Source organism: Crocodylus porosus, unplaced genomic scaffold (genome assembly GCF_001723895.1).
Source record: "Crocodylus porosus isolate Cpor-Errol unplaced genomic scaffold, CroPor_comp1, whole genome shotgun sequence".
Lineage (NCBI taxonomy): Eukaryota > Metazoa > Chordata > Crocodylia > Crocodylidae > Crocodylus > Crocodylus porosus.
Window position 1 is genome coordinate 44,743,392 of NW_017728947.1, and position 25,101 is coordinate 44,768,492.

General features: G+C 39.1%; 1 protein-coding gene across 2 annotated transcripts in view; it reads left to right on the forward strand.

The window, feature by feature from the left end:
* FUT8 (fucosyltransferase 8) overlaps positions 1–25,101 on the forward strand; it is a 214,343-nt gene that overhangs the window by 142,431 nt on the left and 46,811 nt on the right. For both annotated transcript variants that reach the window (XM_019551725.1, XM_019551724.1), the window contains one exon: positions 7,559–7,796. In XM_019551725.1, the coding sequence (XP_019407270.1) occupies positions 7,559–7,796 (238 nt within the window). The remainder of the gene's footprint in view (positions 1–7,558; positions 7,797–25,101) is intronic.

Genomic DNA, 25,101 nt, shown 5'->3' on the forward strand with positions numbered 1-25,101 from the left:
CCTTCCCCTTCAAGAGGGATGCAGACAGTATAGAAAGAGTCCAGTCCAGTGCAAAGTAACAAAAATGATTAGGGTCCTTGGAGTTAAGACTTACGAGGAAAGGCTGAAAGAACTATGGTTATTTAGCCCAGAGCAGAGAAAATGGGGCAGGGGATCAGATTCAATAGCAGTTTTCAAATACCTGAAGAAAGATGACAGAGAAGATGGAGATGGGATTTTCTCTGTGGCTGCAGGGGACAGGACTAGGAACAATGGCCTCAAGTTGCAGTACAGGAAATTTCAGGTGGAAATGAGGAGGAACTTAATGACTATGAGAGTGATCAGGCATTGGAACAAACTACCTAGAGAAGCTGGAGAATCTCCATGCTAGTAAAGTTTCAAGAACAGGTTAGCCGGACACTTAGCTGGGATGTTTTTGTTAGGGATAGTCCCATCTTGAGCAGGGGACTGAACTAGATGACCTTCTGAACTCTTTCAGGCCTACTTTCTTAATAATCCTATTATTTATTTATATTTATTAATATAGTATGTGTATGTAAAATAGCGCTATACATGTTATAATATACAGACTTCAGTGAGGTGGCTCTTATTTTTCTGAACTTGAAAACATCAAACACCCAGTTAATTCCTCAATTAACATTAATACTTTTATATTAGTAACTAGTTGTAACATCAGCATTTTCTGTTTTGTATAACAAAAATAGTGTCTGTATCTTTATCTTTCTGCATTTTGGCATTTTTGTTGATTCAAGAGCTCTTGGCAGTTACCAGGGATCACTATGTGGAAGTGGTTCTCATTTATCCCCTAGCATCAGCTGATACTGCTTTATTACATGTAAAAGCATCTTCTTTTCCCAGTGTTAAATTATTATATAAAGTTTGCATTTAGATACAAAATATCTACAAATAGACATTTTAAGCAAAGCTTATGTCCTGTCAAGCATTTAAGTAATTACAAAATTTTTACCTTTTGAGTGGCAGGTAGTGTGGCGCAGGTGCTAAGGTGCACAGCTGATAGCCCAGAGGTCACGAGTTTGAGGCCATGACAGAAATGTTCACTTTGTGACCCTGTCAGATTCCAGTAAATCTGTGAATTCCAGTAAATACCTTGTCACACAAGAACACGAAAAAAGAACTTTCTGAGCAAAATTTAAGTTCAGAATTAACATTGCCCACATCAACCTCAATGTTCTCCCAAAATTTCAAGGATGACTACTTCAAAATGCTTTGAAAAGAAATTACTCCCAACAAGAAAATTGCAAGGGCTTAAACTGTTTTCCTGTAAGTTCAGGTAGATGGAGGAAGCCCTGCTTAACAGCATAGTTTATGACTGTGATAGCATCTCTTATATATCACTCCTTTTTGCATCATGACATTCTTTTAAAATTAGATCTTTTTCTAAAACATACACAAATCTTGCAAAAAACATCATCATTTTCTCCTCCTTTTTTCAAAAAATTGTGCCTGTATCTACTGATACTACCAGATTGGCATTTTCCTGGGTTTTTTTCCTCTTTTTTTAATAAGCCATTTTAGTTGGTTATTTGGCTTTTTCACCAACACAATTCTCTGGTTTACAATCTGCCATTTGTAGTACATTTGCAGCTTGTGTTATACACCTCTCAGATATTCCATACAGTCACCATTACTTACACATACATTATGTTTTGAAAGTTGTATGTAAAGGAATATAGTTCAGAAAGGTAAAACAAGATAGAGGTTATAAAAATTTCATTTCAAAATCTGTGTAAACAGACTTGGGGTATTTGAGGAGGGGATGACAATTTAAGGCTTCTGGGCTGGATATAGCCCACAGAGTGATTTGTATCCTGCCCATGAAGCCCAGGTATTGATGGCGATTTAGTAGCAGAAGGCTTCTGTGGTAATTCTACAGCAAAAGACTTCTGCAGCAGTTGTGGAAGGGAGGAGGGGGTGGGGTTTACAGGCATGGTGGTGATTGGACAGTGGGGAGCAGCAGGGACAGCTGCATCAGAAATGCCAGCCTACCACAGAGCAATCAGCATCTTGGCTCAGCGCTCCTAAAGCTTGCTGACCCTTGGGTTAAATTGTTATATGTCTTTTCATGTTTGAGGCCTATGTCAGGTGACAAAAAGCAGAAACTTCCAGAAATTTCTTCAATTTGCTTATAAAGTATATTAAATAAGATAAATGACCAAACAATTTGTAAATTATAATATTCTGTGAGTACCACGTATAAAAATACGTTTGAATGTTCCATAAAGGTATAGGAAATTTACCAAAGTCATTTTTCCATCAGTCTTGAAGTGTATTCCTTATAGATCCATAGATTGTAGTCTCAGGAGGTGATACCTGCGTTCAAATTTTATACTTCATCTGCAGATACACAGAACAATTATTTTTAATTAATAAACTATGATGAAGCAAATACAGTGGCTGATTTGGGAGCTGGAATAAATGGAGTTTTATTATTGTAGTGTTAAATCGTTATACAAAAAAAGAAAAGGTTCACTGTTGGCCTGGCATGTGATGGGATTTCAACCGACCAGTAAAGTGCTACAGTTGCATACATATGTGTTTTGAGTGCTGCTTGTTTATTCAGAATTTAGAATTTACTAACTATAATCCAACATATCAGTCTTAAATGTTATTAATTATATCTTGTAAAAATATTTTACTTTAAGTCCTAACTGAATGAGTGCACCAACGCAAAATGCATGCTTCTAAAATTAGTACAGCTTATTCAAACAGAACAGCTTAAAATTATCTGGCTTTAATAAATTGTGTAAAAATTTATATCAGCAGAAAGAAATGTGCCACTCTTTAGGATTTGATCCCAATTTAAGGAGAGTTTTAAAATATATATTTTTTAACCAAACAGTAAAGAATTAACTAATAAGTCAGTTATGTAAAGGGTAGTTAGGTGATAATATTTAAGCAACAATCTATAAACGGAACAGTTTTTTAAAGGAAAATCCATTCAATTTCAATGTAAATAAAGTACTATAGAATTCTTAATGTAAAGATATATAAGGTTAATATAAAGGCTTTAGGGGGAATGATTCTATACTGTTCAAAGAAGAGATGTGTACAAATTGATGCCTCTTGAGTTTATGGACCAAGTCATTAGGCTGCCATAAAATGTATGTTAAAATGTGCATTTAATATTTGAGAATTTATAATGCTTGAAATATAATACTTAAAGAAGCAATATGGATAGACATGTGACATATACAAGGGAAAGTTCTTGGTAGAATATTATTACATAAATTGATAGGTAAGATAGGTGGTGAAGTTTTAATTGGTACAATAAAGTTTAAGTTTAGGGGAAGAATTGTAATAGCAGCATTGATTTATAAAGCTCTGGAAGAAGGGAAATAGAATGCTTCAATTATGAGGGAATGGATTTCAGAGGTAATTTACCTCTCAATTATTTTATAATTTGACTAGTTTTACCAGGTTCCTTATCTTGTCCATCTTTGACACCACCAGTTCTGTTTTCTCTTATTTTCCCATAATGTTTTTTAAAATGCCCTTGACATTGTTAGTTTTTTATAGCTGTGCACCTATAGAGATTTTTTTTAGGCTGATACCAATGTCTGATTTTTTTAATGAGCTGTATCAGCTAATACTGATCAAATTCTGATATGCTGGCCCATGACGTGGAGAGCAGCATTTGGCTGGTAAGTTTTGTGGGGGGAGGCAAGGGATGTTAAGGGGTGTAGATTGAGGCCCCTGCACTGAGGGAGGGAGTGGGGTTGGAGCAGGGGCAGGTGCTGCCTTGTGGGGCAGGGCACAGGACGGAGTTGTGGTTCATCCAGGGGTCATGGGGGGGCAGTTTGGTTCGGCCCCCTGCTGGGAGGACCATGGCAAATCCCTGGCCACAGCCCACAGTGGCAGCCTGCCCTAACCCCACATGCAGATCTAGGGGGCACACGCCCCCCATGTATCTTGGGGTGTGCGCAGTGGCGGGAGCCACCTCTCTTCCCCACTGCCTGTGCCCCCTGGACAAGCTGCAGCTCCGTGCTATGCCCTGCCCTGCCCCACCCCAGCTGTGCAGTGCCTGCTCCTGCCCCTGCCCTTGCCCTACTCCCACTCCCTCACCATGGGCGCCTTGATCTGCCTCTCCCCTCCCTCCACAACATACTTACCAGTCTGCCCTGGCTGCTTTCCTTGCTGCCAGGCTGCACTCCGGGCTGCCTGTGTGCTGTGCTGTGTCTGTGCGCATGCATGCAACGTTTATTGGCCACATCAGACAGACAAAGCTGATTGCCAGTGCTCTCAATTTTCCTCATATCAATGCTGATCCAATATGGGACTGATGTATTGGTGCACATCTAGTTTTTTATTGTTGTCAGTCCAGGAGCCAAATCCAGCACATCCAGCTGGGTCGTGTTCCAGCATGCCTGGCCAGGGCCAGCCTGATGCATGGCCTCAGCCCCACATGCCAGACTGGATCTTGCACTAGATTGCATTGGTGCCTTTGCTTTCCCCCCTCCCTACCCTGCAGGAGCATGTCATCTGGTCTGCAGGTCTTGGAAATTTGGTAGTAGGGGAGCAGTGGTAGTGTCAATTGCCACTACTGTACTGCCAAATTTCTGAATTCTGCCACTGTCAGTCACTTCGCCACAAAAGCCTATTCCGGCTACTCCTAAGACTCCAGCAGAGAGAGCTTTTGTGGGGTATTCATGGCAGGGGGGTTTTCTTCTTGTACCCTCTTTCCTCATACCCCCACTGTGCAGGGAGGAGACTATCTCCTCTCTGTGACAGCCCAGCCCCAAAAGCCACATGGGATGCAGCAGAATCACCCAAAATTAATCCTTGCAGGGATACTGTACACAGATTTCCTAAGGCGCTATGCTTTATAGCACTCCTGTCTGATGCTTTATCAGGTGAGGGTTAATTTTTCAAGCAGCTGGCCTTTTTTAAAGTGCTGTGCAGCCATGAGTTCTAAATTTAGTATCCCACTCCCTTTTGGAAATGGTAAATAAGATGGAATGTGTATCCTAAGTGCTTTCGTTAAGTAGACAAGGTGGTTTGGGTGAATCTGATCTCTTTTATTAGACCAACTTAAATAGTTGGGGGAAAAAATATTTTAAGTAAGCTTTTGGGTTCAGAAACTCTGCATCAGGCTAAGGAAGTTTCAGCAGTTGGTATGTGCTCTTCCTAGGTGTAATGAAAAGTAAAGAAGCCAGAGGCTGGGCTGGTATGCATACAAGATAGGCAGTCAGTGAAGATGTAGATTGAGGAGTCAACTCCCGTTCATTAAGTAGGACTTTTCTGTAGTCCCTACTTACCATCCTGTACTGTAATGTTTTTCCCAGGTGTCTGGATGCCAAGAAGTTTTATACGAGGTACAGAATACTTTCCTGATGTTGCCCTTCTGAGCTGTTCTTAAAATCCACCTGCCTGTTTTGGAATGGTGGCAGATTTTTTTAAAACTATAACTTTATAAAAGCATATCCTGAAATTTGGATATGCATTGCCCTATTCAGTTACATTGGCTTTTTGAGAGAACCAGATTTCACTGTTACTCCTCTGACAAATTTGTCCTAACTGTCACTATAGCAGGGGGCTCTTCTGCTCAGGCCAACAGGGTGTGTGATCTCTGAAAGTTCTGCTGCATAAGGCCACACTACAATCTTTCGTTGAAGCTTTAACGAAGATTAAGACATTGTGTGTTTTCAGTCACCACAGAGCTTATATAGGGTCTCTCTCCTGAAGTGATTAGAATACCATCTTAACTATTTGGTATACATGGCTTTCCAAGGATAGATCCATTGTGTCTGTGGGCTCCAGTATTTGAGGCCATGCAGGCATTATGGATGCTGACAGACTTGGGGGAATAAAAAGTACTTTAGTGGAAGCAGCAGCACATCAACCCATTTCTGCAGTGTCTCTACAGATTGGGCACTTCAGCGGGGCTTATTGATGCTTCTATCTAATAGCTGATTCAGTCATCTATTGGATAAAAATGCCAAAAATTCCCCACTAATGTGTCCAAACTATGGACACAGATGTTGGAGAAGCCAAGACCAACTATTGTGATGCCTCTTTTGGGCATGGTGGGCTGGGTTTGATGCTGGAGTGCACCACATTTAAAGTAAAACACTGCTGGAGGGGGGGGTTCCACATCTGCAGCAGCTGTTTCTGTTAGAGGAATTGTAGCTCTCTTGGTAGAAACCACAAGCTTATGCTAACTCACACAGTTTGTTGCAAAATGAAATGGCAGTTCTGGGAGAAAAATGCCCCTTCTCCAACCTGGTAGAGGTTACTCTGGGGAGACTTTCTCCTGGGAGAATGAATACCTATACATTTCCCCACTGCTTTTCTCCTCCAGGGGGCCACCAAGAGGGACCAGATGCTCCAGGGTCACCCCAGTCCTGGGGAGGCATGGGGAGCAGCTGCTTGCCTCACCTCCTTCCAGTCCTGGGAAGAGTTGAATGGTGGGGAAACACTCCTGTGCCTTCTCCAGGTCAGGATTGCTCCAGTTTGAAGAAAGTGTGGAGGTAGACTTGGAGAAGTGTGGAGGAGCAGCTGTCCACTGCTTCCCAGACCAGCATCCCCAATTTGAGAAGTGGGGGAGAGGTATTTAGGCTGCTCCTCTGCTTGGCTCCTGAGCGAGTGTGAGCTGAGGATCAGCCAGCTGTTCCTGGCTCCCCACCTACTCCTCAGACCAGAGTCCTTGAATCACATGGTCTTGGAAAGGCACAAGGAGCAGGGGAGAGAAGGCAATTGCAAATTGAACACCTGTACTGCTCCCTTTCTTGGAAACATTTCTAGAGGTGGAAAATTTCCATCTATGGTCTATGGCCATAGACTGAATTTGAAACCTAGGCAAATGTAGAGTAGGTGCTATAAAGACAAAAATGTTGCTAAGCATATCTCCTACAGATATGAATTAAACTTTTTAAAATCTTACAAGTGGCTATATCTGGAACCCATCTGTCCATGCTTGCATGGCATTTGTGGAGTATTCCCTAACAACAGAACCTGATGTCTTGGTTTTACCCGACTGAAAATTGTTTCAGGAATATAATCCTAATTAACATGACTTTTACCATCTTGTTTAGTCATGTAGTGTGTTCTGTGTTGGTAAGCTAGCATGGGAAATAATACAGTATTACATTAATAAGTTTATTTTATTCTCTAGACAGGCTGAAATGTTCTTTTTTAGATCATTCATGCATGTTCGTTGAAAGGCAACTGACAAAGTTGGAAAAGAGCCAAAGGAAATCAAGAAAGAGCATTTCTACACTTAGAGCCATGGTGATTAAATATGAGCACCGAGACCAAATGTTACCATATTCTGACAGAATTAGAAATGAGAAAGTAATTTAAAATCTTGAAGGTATTTTATTTTACATTAGGGTAGTGAAATATTGTGCACTAACTGCTCATGTTCACTGCAAAGCTTGCACATAAAATTTTTATAGAGCTGAAGCCTGCTCTTTCATTTTAATGTGCGATATATTGTAACAGCATGACACATGTGATTTATGATATTTGTCATTTGTTCTCTCAGCAAAATATACCTTTATGTATAGCTTCAACTTTTCTTCTTCATCCTTACTCATAGAACCCCAAGGACTGCAGCAAAGCCAAGAAACTTGTGTGTAATATCAACAAAGGCTGTGGTTATGGCTGTCAACTTCATCATGTAGTCTACTGCTTCATGATTGCCTATGGCACTCAAAGAACACTCATTTTGGAGTCTCAGAATTGGCGCTATGCTACTGGTGGCTGGGAGACTGTATTTAGGCCTGTAAGTGAGACATGTACTGACAGATCGGGCACTACCACCGGACACTGGTCAGGTAAGACTTGCTGAACGAAAACTTTCTTTCTGTTTTGAAGTGTCTGCATTACTGTATTATATCATTAACTCTTTTGCAACTGTATTAAATATTGAATAATAAATAAGTATGATCGCAAAAAGGTCAGCATCCTTTTCCATTTGCATATTGTGCTACAATGTTGGTATCCTCTGTAAGAAGATTCTAATAACTTTGTAGAAGTTCTTTATGCAAAAGCAGTTTCAAATCTCAATCATAACTCGTGAATAATATGCCAAGTTACCTGGGGTTTGATATACAGCTTATTTGTGGGGGAGGAAGGATGGGAACAGAGTAGTAAATAGGGACAGATATTAAAATATACAAACAAGCTGAAGTAAACTTGAAATTAAAATGGACAGACTAAAAGGAAATAGAAAGTGGTGTTCAATAAGTATTCACATATGAGCAAAAGTCATAATAAAATGTAAAAAATTCTTAATATGAATCATATTTTAAATATTACTCATAAACTCTGATTTTAAGTTCTATATATATGTGTATTACACTGTAAAATATAGTACTTATATAATAGTATTTAAATAAATTAATTTTCCTACTTTATTGAATCTGATGCTTATAGGAAGAACAAGGAAATTCGGTTGTTAGAAAGTAATATGTAATCTCATAGGTACCTAAAGAAGCTAGAGAAGGTAATCACTTTTTTAGCAGCTTCCACACAGTCAACACTTAGGAAAACTGTGAATATAGCTGAAAGAAAAACTTCAAAATCATGCTAGCTTGCAATTTGGGCATTTTTCCATATCTTTATGTAGATATGACATTCTATCACATAAATATGGAAGTGGTAACAGTAGAATTACAGATGCCTAGAGAGATTTCAGGCTTTTCCTCAAAATGTAGAATAAACAGTGGCAGTAATTTTGAAATCTTATTGTCTAAGAATCACATGCGATGTATTGTCAACTCTTGAAAGTATTTAAAAGGTTTCAGAAAATGTTTCTTTTCTGTTGTAAAAATATTTCTAAAGTCTGTTATGATTAAAGCTTTAATGTGTTGTCAACATATATGAGCTTGGAAATATTAGAAATAATTGCAGGTGAGAGTTTGGAAACTGGCCCACTTCATCCTTTAAAAGAAGTGAGTATAGATCAAAAGAGAATAGTTAACTATTCTGATAAAGCAAATAAGTGAATATGGTAACATCAGTAGTCTTAGTCTCAATGCATATATTCTCCAAAGGGGAATAATTGATTATTACAAAGGGAAAGGCAAAATAACGTATACCATATTGTTGCCAATTATTGTCCTTATTTTGCAGTGTGCAAGCAGGTAATTAAGTGGGTAAGAAGTTGATAAACCTAGTCAAAATAAATATGTTCAAGTGGGATATTTAGAATTTAAAGTTGTTCCACCTAGTGATTTTGGTGAAGACAGGGCAACTGGTGACAATCAGACAATGAACCTAATGGTGCTTCATACTTGAGAGAGGCAAAGGAAGTCTAGTGTTAACCCTCATTTCCTGGACCAGTGGGAGTTAACTTTTTTTGCAGGCATACCACAGATTAGCCCTGTGTCTTCCTCAAGTGCCACTCAGATCTGTTTCCCCTACCTAGATGACTGCCCTGTTTTCTAAAGCCTTTTGAAACAGATGGTTTCTTATATAGGTACTGTTCAGTGGGCTCACCTACAAAATAGGGAACCTCCAGCCCCCTTTTTCCCCTAAACTGTTCACCAGCCAGAATCTGTCACAATCAGCTCATCCTCAATTCTTCTTTCCTCTCGTCTCTGATGTAGTTAGTGTTAGAGGAACAAATACTATTGCTTTCTTATTAATAGAATTTTGAGTTCCTTTAGTTTAATAAGCATCACAAGTTATTTACTGGACTAGTGGCATAATTTTTAAGCTGTTTAACTTTATTTCATCAGTGAATTGCCTCCAGGCCTAAGTACAGACAGTCCAGAAGCCTGAGGCTGAATCAATTCAATCTTCTCCGGTTAGTCTAAGCTGCGTAGATTCAACTGTTAAACAAGTGATCAGACATTCACTTTTGATTCTGGAAATGCCAGCCACATGCCTGCAGTGGCCCAGACCAGAATCCAGGCATGCCCCCCTGCTCAACTGGAGCAGATAGCTTGGGCCAAAGTTAGCCTGCCCACCCTGTGAGGGGGGGGGGGGATTGCAGGGGAGGTGCATGGCATCCTGGGATGCTGTGGGACTGAGTTAACTTGACACTGGAGGGGATGTGGTACAGAAGTTTGATAAACTGATTTAACCTAAATCCATTAAGTCTGATAGTGTATCCATCCAGGTTTATTTTAAACCAGTTTTGGTCATTTTGAAAGCAGTTCCAAAATTAACTTCAAAATGAAGTTAAAATTTCTGTTGTATTACATATTTGAACTGATTTCCCATCAATAATCAGTTTATGTATAATTTCTGTCCCTAGCCCAGGCGCACTGGCACTTTCGATCAACCCAGTAGTGCCGTCCAGACTAATGAATTTCTGGTTCTGAGAACTCTTTTATAGGCCATAATAAAATGCCTGTTCTACAAGAGTTTCAAGTTCTCAGACTTCATTGCCCTTGCACACACTAATTACATGCTTGCTAAGTTTTCTTAATTATTTTCATCATCAGTTTGATGCTATTATAGGTACTATACATACAACAAAGATTTTGTTAGTTTTGTGAGACTATTGTGTTATTCACCTTCATAGCACTGATACTATGGAAGGCATGAAATGAGTGACTATTTTACTTTCTGTAGCAATTTCTTGAGAGAATCTTTTGGACATGAGCACTTTCTTTTCATGTTTTACTTAGTAACATTTAAAGATTTTTGCAGGTAGTTAACCTAACGGATAATTAAGTTGGTGAGGCAGATTGTAGTTTGCAGAAAATGTATAAAAGGGTAAAATTTGCCTCTCCAGAAGTCCAGCAAGTGGCTTTTCTCAGTCTAGGCATGCATAGGATTTAAATGGTGCATTAGCTTAAAGCTGGCACTCTGTACAGGGGTAAATTTCAGCCAGATGTCTTTGTTCTTCCTATTCTATCTGTGGAAAAGATTTTTCGGGTCCTTTTCTTTTTTGAAAATATTCTGTCTACAAGGCCATTTTTTCATCTCTTGTCCATTTTGCTGGATTTCAATGGGCTTTAAATATGGTGCCTATTACCTTGCCAGAGTGAGACATAAAGGACTATACAGCAAGTAGGAAACAGCATGTTCCTTGAAAAATGAAACAAATTAATTGGTCTAGGAAATCAGTTTTTTATTTTCTTGTGAGTATAAAGAAATGTTTTGAATCCTTGTTCTAAATACCTCTGCATGGCCATTGTTGCTTATTATACTAACTTTGAAGAGATCAGGGAACACAGGGTGTCACATAGAGGAATAGTCCTATTGAATAAGACTAATTATCAGCCTAGTTTAGTATTGTATCATCACCATAATTACCACCCTTGGCCAGAAACAGCTTCTTTAGAAGAAGGAATCTTTTATAATTTGGCAGGATGAGCAACAATGGCCATGCAGAGATTCTGGCCTAGGAAAGTTACCTACTAACAATGCTGAATAGCTTTTATTTTTGGTTTTTGGGTTTTTTTTGGCTTATGCTTTTAACCATGATGGTTTAATTTATTCAACAATTTTTAAATACTTGTTATTACAATTTATATTATTATTCCCATAAATATCTAGTCCTATTTGAATCCTGCTAAGATCTTTTTCTCATGATATTCTTTGGTGATGAGCTTCACAAACTAATGGTGTATTGTGTAAACAAACAAACAAAAAACCCTCTTTTGTCAGTTTTGAATTTGCCACCCTCCTGTTTAATTGACTGTTCTCCATTTCTTATTCCAAAATGGGGTAAATAAAACTTCCTGTTCTAACTTCTCAATGTCTTTACAATTGTGTATGCTTTTATCATGTCTTTTCTTAATTTTCTTCTTTATATTGTAAATAACTCCAGTCTTTCCAGGTGAAAAAAGGAAGGAAGAGAGTAGGAATTGAAGGGAGGTGAGAGAGAGTGGAAAGCAGAAGTTACATCATGAATTTGTGACAAGAATTAGGTGAAACTCAGAATTTTGCTTTTGTGGAAAATTACATTGTTTCTCTCTGAAATATTTCATTCAAATATTTGTATTAAAACTAGCCTAAATAGTAAAGAAATTTAACATTTCTAAGTGTTTTTTTCTTAGTATACAACTCTTCCTTCTCAGGGGGAAAAAGAAGCCTCCATTAAATAGCATACATTGACTTATATAATTTATATGTTATGATAATGTAATAGCTTAAATACCCAGTTTAATTTTGTTTCATTTTATTTTTGTATATTTCTAAAATATTAAAGGGCATCTGCCACTTCTGGTTTAGAAAGCTTCTCTTATAGAGTGTCTCCTGTTTTTTGTCATAAAAGATTTTGATAATCCTATTCAGCCTTTAGCTAATTCCTTATTTAATCTCAGTCTCATTCTCTATCATTTCCCTTCCCAGCTTGCTCAGGCAGTCATGGATTCCCAAACTGTTTCTCAGTATCCCCCTCTGACAGACTTCAGACTCAGTTTTTGCCCATTGTCCTAGTTCCTATTCCCATTTTATTCTTCTTGTACCCTGCAGAACTTATCTTCCCTTCTTCTCCAGCCTCCCTACCCACAGACGCACACACGTTTGAATCGGGCAACTTCCTCTTCCAAGCTGCCTGTTCATAGACCTACTATGGACCACAGCAGTTGCAGTTGTAGCTGCTGAAATCCAAGTTGTCTTTCCTGAGAAGTGAGAATACCGGAGAGTAGGGTGAGGATTCAGGGTGACCTAGAGAAACTGGTGAATTGGGCCAAAAGAAATATCATGAGGTTCAGTAAGGACAAGTGCAAAATCCAGCATTTAGGATGGAACAGTTCCATGCATCAGTATAGGCTGGGAGCTGACTGGCTGACAGCAGCTCTGCAGAAAAAGGACATGTGGGTTACAGTAGACAGCTGAATATTAGGGCTGTATGATGCTTTGGTCCCTGATTTGATCTGGTGGAGATTCGGCCTGATTCAGTGGCTGAATTTCCGAATCTGAATTGAATCAGAGGACAAAATATTCTTTTCAAAAGCTACACAAAGATAACACTTTCACTGATGTATAAAATCTATTTTTCTCTAGTTATTTGTATTCTTTGTACAGTATTTTTAAGCATCATTTTATTATAATTTACAGCCAGTGACAATTAGAGATTATTAAACTATTCTTCTTCCTATAACTACAAATACTTTTAAAATTGTGCATTTATCTTCATCCTAATGAATTAGACTATTCCTTTTGGACACCTTTATTTAATTTAGATTGGCAATTATTTTAAGGTTTGTAAAGCCCATTGTGACTGAACCAATTTAGATAGTAACCTATTTACAGACGAATTAAGAGGTGTGTATATGTGTATTAATAGGATTTTAGTGTTTAAAACACTATGGTTGCAGTCTTTTTCTATTTATGTACATTAATAGTGTGTTTATATTTCTAAAAAATATTAACAGGCTTCTAAGATTAAGGGGATAGAATTAATTGTAATAAGCTGTTTAACATTAATCAGTTAGCAATAAATTAACTACATCTGTCATGGTTTTGCTCTCTGCAAAGAATATTTGGATATTTCCCTTGACTTCTATTCCATGAATTATCATTGTTCTTATGAATTTGATATGCAAGTGGTTGGGTTTTCAACTCCAGTGCGTCACAAGACTAAGTACTATGTTGTGTGTGTGTGTAGTTTTCTTATATTCTACTACAATTTTATTTTCTTCCTTCATTTCTTAATTAATACCTTAAACTACCTTTCTAAAGAGAAGAATTATATACATATGTGAAAAGAGAAGACAGTTGCACTTACATTTTTTAAATCTTAAAATCACAAATGATCTGTATTGTGTATTGTGGAACATCCATGACAGGATAATTCAGAATTATATGGAGCATCTTATTATTCATATTGATATAAAAAGCCAAAACATTTATGAATAATTTGTGCAGATTGTGTTCCTAAAGAGGTAGTATTATTTTTTCAGACCCAAAATATAAATACAGACCTGGATACTGTAAACATTAACGCACATGCTTTATTTCAAGGATCTGAGTGTTCCTACTGATAGCCTTCTAGTGTATTATCATGCCATAATGCCACATTATTAATGCAACTCGCAAAGTAAGTTTTAGTCCGTTTCACACCTTTTCTTACTGAAACGTGATGCCTAGTCTTAGTGGAGGATCTGACTTTCAACAGGTTAAGTCTTTTTTCCCACAAAAAGTATGTTGCAGAAAGTAAGAAGCAACTTTTGATCAGCTGTCCCAAAAGAAATTCTAGATGTCTTCATATCTGCTTTCCAAAGGTGGAATACATCTTTTTCTAGACTCTGTTCTTAATGGTGGGTTCCACCTTCACAATCCAAATGAAGATTTTCAAAGCTGTCTAAACCTCATCTGGAAACAATCTTATTTTCATCTGCTTCTTCCTCAGCCATCGTGCAGATATGACCAAGCACTCAAAAAGTTTAAACCAGTTATGGAACCAGTCTTTTCTTTCTTCATTTGTATTTGGTAACCAAGTATGAGTTTTTGTTGCTTAAAATGTGGGGGCATTTGTGTCCTAGAGACTGTTGAGCAGGGTACCTAATCTAGTTCTGCTCTATCTATGCCATCCCAATGAGAATAATCTTTGGAAGAAGTTTTGGAGTGATGTGTTGTATTCTTCATTGCATGCAATTTTTTTAAAGTCAAGACTGGGTGCATTCTTGCTTAATTAGAATGTATGGGCTTGATGAAGAAAGTACTGGGTAGTGAGGTTTTATTATTTATGGTTCATGTTATTCAGAAAGTCATACTACATAATCTTAATGGTCCATTCTGGTCTTAAAAATTGAAACTGTGAATCTCTTTCCAAAGGTTCTTCTCTTGTAAGATAATGCTTACGAAGGTATAAAATCCTCTTAGACAGCTCTCCCTGTCTAAATGGGTCTGGACTAGTAGTGATAAAATGTGTTGTACTTAATATATTTTCTTATTCCAAAAAAGTCATAGACCTCAGAAAACTGAATACCTTTAAAAGGCTTGCTCTAGCCCACTATCATTTTTCTGCAGGACTGTTTTGAATCTGTTGACTCAAAAGAGCGAATTTCCACATCAACAAAAGGAAGCCTCTTTTATTTGCAAGGCTTGAATGCTATTAATACAAGGTCCTCACTTCCAGTTCATCTCTGATATCCAGCATTTTTACCAAGTGCTTGTCTGTGATACCATTCATTAGGCCACCAGGGGTATCTGACCTTCAACAATCCAAGTCTTGCTTCAGCAAAGGGTAACTTCTATAGATGGAATTTAAAGTGTGCGCCAAACACTAAGTGTGTAAATGACCTAGTCAGCTAGCAGAAATCCTTTGTCATTCTATCTCATAATTTCCAGTATTAGGGCAATTCACCCAGAGAGGAGACTTTTGAAACCGCTTCAGGGTACAGCATGTCAGCTGGGGATATTTTACCTAAAGCTAATTGGCCTTGAAAACTTACATGAATGATTTCTCTGACTCACAATGGTATTTTTTTTTGTCTTTAATTACATGTTAAAGGTACATTTCCCTTATTTCAACTGTGCCTCTAAGTAGGCTGCATTGTCTTTATTAGTTGGAACACTGATTGAAAAGGCAATCATTTTCTACTCTCTCTCCAGTGGTAATCATGATGTTAGATCCCTCTAACGTATAAGCCAGAAATGTTGTAAGTACATAGCTGATAGAATGTTATGAAGTATAGCTCTGTATCTATGCATTAGTTATGTGTTCCATAGTGAGCTGCTGGTATTCCCTCCAGTGTATCCTAAACTAAAATTGTATGCCTTCAAGCAAGAAGAGGCCCAGTTTACATCTTTTTACAAAAAAAACACTGACATGGCACTGGCATATGGACTATATAATCTAATTTTTGGTTCTTCATCTAGCAGGTAAAAACAATCATGGACAGAGTGGTGGAGCTGCCTGTCCAAAGATCAAAAGTGTGGCTCTTCAACAAATTTAGTAGATGTTCTAGGAATGGGTCCATCTTTATGTGAATGTTTTCACAACCAGGACATAAATCAAGGGTCCAGGTGTATTTGTTTAACAAAGATGCATTTCCTGTGGCTAGGATCACAGGTCTTTTCTATATCTCTTTCTCCAATTCCTTTGATTCTGTAAGTTGTCTGATTTTTTTTTTTTCCAAATAAGATACAGCAACGGTCATCCTATTTGCGTGGCTCACCAGCAAATCTGGTGCTCCCAAGGGCTTCACTAACAGATAGGCATGTTCTTTGGTTCATCTTTCAATACAAAAGGCTTCCTACTAGCATTAACATCCATGGAGAGGGTGGATGAATGTAAAGCTTTCAGGGCTAACTCAACCCATCCTGAGGTGGTCTCAACATTGCACCTAAACTAGAATAAATGTATTGCTGTTTTCACTCTTGCCCTTCTGCTGAAGACCTCACCTGTTTTCCTAGTCAGTTATTTTTATCTCTGAGCCAGATTAACTGCTGTTCAGCACAACATGATATAGGCCCTTTGCCTCCTTTCAGCTCTCCCTCCCCCACTTTGAAATACACGGATAGTGGTATCAGGAATGTAGGTTATAGCCATGTTGGTCTAAGGACATAGACAGACAAGGTTCTTTGGGTAATTCTGATATCTTTTATTAGAGCAACTCAGATAGTTGGAAAAATTCTTATTTGTAAGCTTTCAGGTACAATTACCCTTCATCAGGCACAGGAAGCATCTGCAGATGGTCTGTGCTTTTCCTGGATGAAGAAGGTAAGCAGCCAGAGAGCAGTACATATCCAAGAAAGCCAGTCAGTTAAAATGTAAATTGAGGTGATCAGTAGGTGAGACTGGTGGTGGTGGGGAGGGGAATGAATGCATCTGTATGGAATTCAACTCTCCTCCAGAACAGCAGGAGTGGATCAGGAGTCCCTTCCACCTTCTAGAGAAGGTGGGGTTGGCAACAAATGGATAATCCATTATTTACCTCTGGAACTAATCAGTTTGGCTGGCTAAGCTTGCATAGCCTCCTCTACTGGGATAGTGTTGGCAGGAAGCTCCCTGAGAGGTGAGTCTTGGAATTAAGAACATAGTAGGCAACTGTTAATCCTCCTAATTATGGTGTACGCATAAGAGATCTAGTCAGATGCCTGATGAATCCATTAGTGGTTGACAAACCCAGTTCGACAGCAACACACCTTGTTATAAATTTCACAAATCCATATGTCGTCTGAGTTGGAGTGCAAGTTTACAGAATACTGCTTTCTTCTTTCTCGCTTTGCTTCCATCCTCTGGATCAAAGCCACTTTGCATTGAGCTGCAGCCACTGCCAGGTGTTCCCTCCAGATCCGATAGGATTCTGTACACTCCTCTCAACTTTATATGTTGATGTTGAATGACTTCATATAATCTTTGAACTTATCATGGTTCTGCCATAGAAGGTGATTCCACTTTCTAGAGCTGTCTCAGATCTCGCTGTACAAAATATTCTTGGGGATATGGTCTCCTCCCATTCTTTTGACATGGTCAATCCATCACACCCTCCTCTTCTTGATAGTGGTTTCTAAGTGTGTCAGGCCTGCATGCTCCATTACCTGTGTGTTCAGTATTTTGTCTTCCCATTTTACTTTCAGGATCTTATGGAGACACTCCAGATTCTTGTTTTGGGCAGTTTTCTGACTCGGACAGAATCTTGAAAACCTGCAGAAGCTCAGGAAAAATCAGTATAATGCTGAGTTGGATCACATTTTAAACAATCCTGAGGACCAGAAACTTAAAAATAAATAAAGTGCAATTGCTGATGTAATCAGTTGAATTCAGTGAATGGTACTCTATTAGAGTAGAAGACAGAAGTTAAAAGGAATCATGGTTGGGAATTGTAGTGTTACTAGAAATGAAAAGTGGACAGGAAATAGATCAAAAGCACATGGAAGAAAAAAGTGAAATCAGGACAGATGGAAAAAGCATTCTAGGTAAGTATGTGAACTAACACCAAGTAAACTGATATTCATACCATTGCTGTGTGGTATAAGGAAATATAGAGAGAAACCAGCAATTAATGTTCTGAATGTTAGGGTGAGCTTCATTGAGGAAGAGCTGGAAACCAGTAAGATAAAAGATCACTTAGGAAACGACTTACATTATGGAAAGTTTTCAGAAATTGTATCGGAAGCCTTGCTTTACTACATAAAGGTACAAATTAAACAGCTTTTTTCCATATGTATGGTGCAAGACTTGAAACTCTAGATACAGCAAATTAGTGTCTTCTTTTATTGCTGCTACTCAGACAGTAAGAAATCAAAAAGAGTAACTCAACAATACAAACTCTTTGCCTGAAAACCAGTTCTTCAGAATTAATTGCAGTATACCAGCCACACTGCATTTCTTATGGATTGTATCATACACTACTTTGAAATAACAGGTCATTCCTAACAGAGTGGTTAGGATTATTCAAGCAAGGAATTCAATTAAATATTTTTTATTAACCTGATAAAAATCTTAAACTTAGATAATATAATTAATTAAACAACCTGTCTTTATCGTTATTGCCTGAAGTTTCATATTTCTCTCTCTCAAACCTCTGTCCTTATAGTCCTTTGTGACACCTTGGAACCAAGCTCAGCTTTTATGTTTTATATCTATGTTTTTTTACTTACCTTTCCATTCAAGTGTGGGTAAAATGTGTAGTTTTTAAGAGCAAGGTGCCTGTTAGTTGATACAGTAAAATATACTTTGAGAAAACAGTATTTAAAAAATGGTCTGGTCATGCTGGCTTCTCTTCTACCTTTATCTTTATTTACTTTTAAATTAAAGCTACTGAAATCTGTCTACCTAGGTTTTCATAATATTGCCTATTGTCATGGTGTTTGAGAATATTCTATGAAAATTTTAAAAAATCCTTTTGGGAAGCAGTAACTTAGAAAAGACTGGGGAGTTATGGTGGATATGAGACAGTGCATTGACTAAGAGATCCTTCAATGTATAAACAAAGAAACGTTGACCAGTAGCAGAGGGACATTACTGTGGCATATAACATTAGTGAGAATGGAATACTGTGTTCAGCTTTGTTACTAGCACTTGAAAAAGAATGACAAATGTAAGGATTTCAGACAAAAGGTGTAACAATTATTTTTACTTACGGGAAATCTGCCTTGCACTGATAAGCTAAAGAAGGTCAATCTATTTATCATAGAAAAAATAAATGTAAAGAGGCAACTTTAATATAGGTATCCATAGTATCAAAAGCATTCAGACTTGTGTTCTTTGAGTTCTTTGCAATGGAAGATAGAACATGTCTGCAGGATCATATACTGCATGGCCACACTTGTTTGGATGTGGCTAAAAAGTCCATCACAAGAAATAGAAAACACGACTGGAAAAAATGTAGATTTTATTTAAGGTCACTGACCAAACTCAGCATTCTCAGGGGTGGTGAGAACTCTGAGGGGTTTATTTTGGGGTACTTGCTTTTTTTCTTAGGTCTATAATATTTGATGTCTAGAGACCAGAGCCAAGACAATGTATGAACTTGGCTTGGATATATAAATGGGATACAAGTTTGGATCTAGTAACAACAGCCTAGTGACAGTCTGCCAACAGGATTTAGCCAGGACTCTGAACACTATGCTGTGCCCCAATGATAAGTTATGGCAGTGGTTCTCAGCCAGGTGCTATAGTACACTGGGGTGCTACCAGATCCTTTAAAGGGTACCCTGAGGTGTGATGAGGTAAGTGGGTAAGCTAATCAAATAAGTGCAGGTTCAGACTTGTCCCTACCTGACCAACCCACCACGCCCATTACTTAGCCCCTCTGCATTAAGATAAGCATTGTAATATATAAATTCATTTTTTTTAAATTGGGCACCACACAAATCACAAAAGTTATGTAGGGCACCTTGAGTCTATAAAGAGTTTCTCAAGTCCAAAGAGGTTGAGAACTACTGAGTTATGGGCTATAGTTACAGGAATCATTGTGAAAACCTGTGGTCTAGGATATGAAGGACATTGGACTATATCAGCAGTGCTCACCCCTTTTCCTTTGTGTGCCAGATGGGTAGTGGCTGGTCTATCCGCAACACAGATTGGCTGGTGGTCCCAGTCCAGTGCCCAGGGTGCGCTCTGTGGGGTCCCCTCCAGATGCCCAGAGTGGGGTGAGGTTAGCCCAGCCCCAGTCCAGCTGCACGAGGGGAAGGGAACGTGGTCTGGCCCCAAACTGATCCAGTGGGGTGGCGGGGTATGACCCAATCTGGATTCAGTCAGGTGGGGAGAGAGGGTATGGCCCAGCCCTGTGGATATAGCTGCATGGAGAAAGGGGCTGCATGGAGGGAAGGAATTTTGCAGAGTGGAAGGCTGGTGGTGTTAACTGCCACTGCACCCCTGCCACCAAATTTCCTAACCCAAATTTTGCAGGGAAGATGCCAAATGATGCCATTGTTGAGCAACATTTGGCTACATGGTCATACTGGTCCCTTCTGACTTTAAAGTTTATGAACTTTAGAATCAAGCTAACAGGAAGAAGTCTAGATGTTAATCAACTCTCAGTCGTCTTGGTCTGTTCATTGATCCCATCAGGCTCCAGGTATGATTTCAGGAGTTCTGGGTCTTCATAGATTTTTTTCAAATTCAGTAGTGACACACAGTCTATAAAATAGGGTGCCTAATGCCTTTACATTTGCTCATATTAAAATGTTGTCTTATTAGGGATATTCCATTGTGAGGATTTATTAGGGCAATATCTTTTATTGGATCAACAGCATAGTTGAGATTGAGTTAGACAAGCTTTCAAATGCCAGACATTCTTCTTCAGGTATAATGTTTTGCATAGAAATTCAGAGTTTGCAAATTCTGGCCTTTAGTTCTTAAGTCACAGTCTGACAGATACTTTCTTACTTTCTATTTGTATTTTTAGCAGAGTTTCTAACATTTTGTCATACGTTATTCTTAAGATAGTTTAGTTTAAACTGTTTCTGAAATGGATTTTATTCAGTTTTTTATGTTCTGCTTTACTTGTTTAGTGATGCAAGCCATGAGAAGCACAAACTATTATTTAGGCATCCAAATGATTGTTGTTGTTACTGTTTGTGCTGTTGGATTTCTACCAATATGTGCAACAAGTTGTTTTTAAGCAGCAAGCAAACCCTTTTTACATATCTGTAAATATCTTTTTAATTTCTAACTTTTACTCATAAGATTTTGGGTAATTCTTGGATTCATATAAGTCTTGGATAAGTACCTTTACAAGGGAAATTCCTAGATTACTAGAATAAGTCACGTTTACCTTTGTTTAGTCTTATCTTTCTATTGAAGAAAGAGGATTTTGTAGACATGTACAAAAATTTACAATCTTCAGGCTACTCTCCTGGAAGGCATAAAAGCCTTCAAGACAATTCTGAGTAACCTTGTCTGAGCTAGAAATGGTCTTAAATTCTTGGAAACAATTCTTCAAAATAATAAAAATTGACTACTTACTAGTGAGAGCAAAGGGGTTTGCAATATCTTTCATTGGACCAGCCGTATGCTGGACACGCTTTTGCAGGACCGAGTGCCCTTCAGATAAGGCACATTGCACCTGAAAGCATTTCTAACATCTCTCTCAGCAATACATTTGGTCCAGTAAAAACTATCCCAAAATCCCCTTGCCTTTCATACATGTCCTTGACCATCATGGCTAACATTTACTTAATTTAATCTAGTCTGACCCCCAATAGATGACCTCCTGAGGCCCCTTCTAACCCTAATTTTCTAAGATTCTACAGCAACAAACCAACCCTTCTTAAAAGTGAGACAGTTCAGAGCATTTTAAGAATCTGTTTAGTATCTAGGTCATTGAGCCAAAGATATTACTCTGTAAAGAAAGGGTCAAAAGTAAAACTGAAACTGACAGAGGCATATTCAGTGAAATATGTTTGTTCTGAGAAAGAATAAATGTTTAGAATAGTATAGCAGGGGAAGAGTAATGAAGCAAAGAACTTGAGTATATTCCAAAAGCAATTTCATTTTTTTCTTGTCTAAATCACATGTTATAAGAGATAAGGCTTGGTAGAGCAAATGGCTTTCTTTTTATTCTCAATATTTCTTATGCTAATGTTATTACCAGTAGTCCAAAGAAAAGTATATTGTACTTTTTTCAGTCTTAAAATACACAGTTCTGTATAGGGAATTGGGCGCACAAAATTATTTGGTGTCTTCCCTTTTAGTACATACATAACTTACAAGTTTAAATAGCTTCATTCAGTATCTCAATAAGAAAAATCAAGTCTCTCAGCACTCTGAAGCTTTGCCCAGTCATTTAGAAGATTGGGATTTAATCCATTATCGAAATAGGGGTAGAGAGGTGCAAGCTGTAGCACTATCTAAAAGTGAGCCTTGTTGCAAAGAAAGTTTACAGCATACTGGGCTGCATTAGTAGCAGCATTGCCAGCAGATTAAGGTATGTGTTTATTCCTCTCTATTCATCACTGGTGAGGCCACATCTGTAGTACTGTGTCCAGTTTTGAGACCCCCACTACAGAAAGAATATAGACAAATTGAAGAGAGTCCAGAAGAGATTAATAAAAATAGTTAGGGGGCTGGGGCACATGACTTCTAAGGAGAGGCTGAGGGAACTGGGCTTATTTAGTCTGGGGAAGAGAAGACTGAGAGGGGATTTAATAGCAGCCCTCAACTCCTTGAAGTGTGGTTACAAAGCTGATGGAGCTAGACTCTTCTCAGTAGTGGCAGATGACAGAACAAGGAGCAATGGTGTCAAGTTGCAGCAAGGGAAGTTTAGGTTAGATATTTGGAAAATTTTTCCTGGGGACTTACATTTATAAGCAAAATTCCCCATGTTTCTTAAATATATGGACTAAATTTAAGAACAAATGACATTTTTAAAAAAGAAAATCTATTGGTAATCTAATTTTTTTTAAACAGTGCCTTGCTGTCTACATTTTTTACTATATATATTTATGATTTATAAAACTATCAGAAAATTTAATTTAAGAAGGTTGCAAGATATATGTTTACACATACATTTCATTTTGCACATGAAACTGAACTTTCTGCATGTAATATTAAAGTAATATCATCAAGCTATATTCTAGACTGGGGCAGTTGATTATTTTGGCTGGAGGTCTGCTTAATGAGTTTTGGTGAGCTGTTGAGACAGTTGCTTCGCCCCCTGGTTGCCATATTGGGACTGGACATCTTGCCCCCTAACCCCTGACCTTTGCCACTGGAAGTCCCTCCCCTTGCCCCCTAAAAATACTTCTTTAACTTTATTACAAAAAATATTTGTCATGGATTGTGTTTGTGTACTGTGTATAGAGGGGATTATATAATAACTCAAAAATAAAATCTTACTCTTGTATATTGTGTGGTTGGGGCTGGGGGTGTGTGTATAGTGGGGTGTTTTAGGTGTGTGGGGGGGCTGTGAGGAGTTGTGGCTGTGTCTGGGGAGGCATTAGGTATGTTTGGGGGTGAGTATGTGAGGAGGTTGTGGGGGCAGGGTATGGGTGTGGGGGAGGATGGGGGATGTGAGGACCTTCCACATACCTCCCCATGGTGCACAGCCTCTGCTGCAGGTAGCAGCAGCAAGCGGGGATGCTTGGGGCACTTGTGCCTGGTGCAGGCACTGGTGCCCAGTGGCACCCATCTTTGGCCAGCACTGCACGTGGGGACGAGGAGCATGGCCTGGCTGGCCCACTTCTGTAGCTGGGGCTCTGGTCAGTGTGCCTACAGCTCCCGTACTCGTACTGCACCGAGGGAAACCCTGCTCTGGAGCCATCTGATTTCCCTGCCCCCTGTGCTCAGGCCCCTGTAACCCACTGGGATTGGGGAGAACCCCGCCCCCTGCTTCTCCACAGAGTCCTGGGACCTGTATGGCAGAGCAGTGAAGGCAGTGGGCTCCAGTGCAGGGCTTCCCCCGGTGCCATGTGAGTGCTGGGAGCTGTGGGCATGCCACACAGAACCCCTGGGATACAGGTGGGCCAGGGTGGCTGTGCTTCTTGATCCCATGTGCAGTGCTGGCAGGAGTCATGCACCACTGAGCCCCATGCACCCCCGGCTACTGCTGCTGGCAGTAGGGGCTGCACTCTGTGGGGGAGTGTGTGGGTGGTCTCTACACCCCCCACCCTCCCTCTCACACATATCCTGCCCACCTGAGCTCCATGCTTCTGCTTCCCTAGCCCCGTGCTCCCTGCCCCCATCCAGTTGCAGCTCCACCCAGCCCCTTCCACTTCTCTACCTGCTGCTCTAAGAGAGCAGGATGCCAGGGAAGCCAAGCAGGTCCTCCCAGGGTGGTGGTAGCAGTGGCAGCTGCCCCACCTGGAAAATGCTGCTGGCTGGGCTGCGCCCTTCCACTCGCAAGGGTGGGAGCACGGTGCAGTAGGGCATGTATATGTGGGCATTTTGCTTCTACCCTCACAGGCTGAAGGGCTGGGCGGGGTACAGTTTGTTGACGGGTACCTGCAGGCCTGATGAAAGTGCCTGGTGGGCCAGATATGGCCCGTAGGCCATATTTTGCCTGCTCCTGTTCTAGTCAGTAATGTTTTTTTTTTTTTCTTTTTTTGTTTTTTATAATATAATATAATAAAAGCATTTTCAGGTACTGCATCTGATTCTGGGTATCCCAGTTGATTCTTCAGGTTTTATAGTACCTTTCTTCTCCAGTCTTTCAAGAGTTCATCTCTCCTCCTAGGTTTCAGATTCTTATAAAGAACAGGAAAACTTAATTTTACATAGAAAAGAATGCTGCACATAGAAAAACTGAGAAAAATTGAAATATTTTATTGAACCTCTTTGAGTTGTAACCATCTTAGGTATTACATTTAAGAATACAAAATAAAAATTTCAGACAATTTTATAACTTTTGAGAATGTCTGTTCTTTAAAAAGTGTACTTCAAATAAATTAGCCTCTATTTGATTACAATAGAGACTTACTGTGGAATTGTATCTGCTTTTGGTAGATAAATTGAAAAATTGTCATTTATATTCATAATAGCAATTTTTGTAAAACATGTTCTATTTATAATGCATTCTGCATTTAATTTATCACACTGTCCCTGATTCGATTCGGCCAAATCCGAGTCTGAAGATTTGATGCTAATTTGGAGAATCAATGTTTTGGCCATAGACACAGCTTTAAAAGATTTTTCTACATAGCTCGAGGTATCGGACTTGACTCGTGAACGCTGTGATGTTGTGGCGGATGGAGTGTTCACTGCTGAGCAAGTCTGCTGCCAAGCATGCAGGGGGAGGCTCCCCATGCTCCTCCGGTTTGGTGATTGGCTGTGGGAGGGAC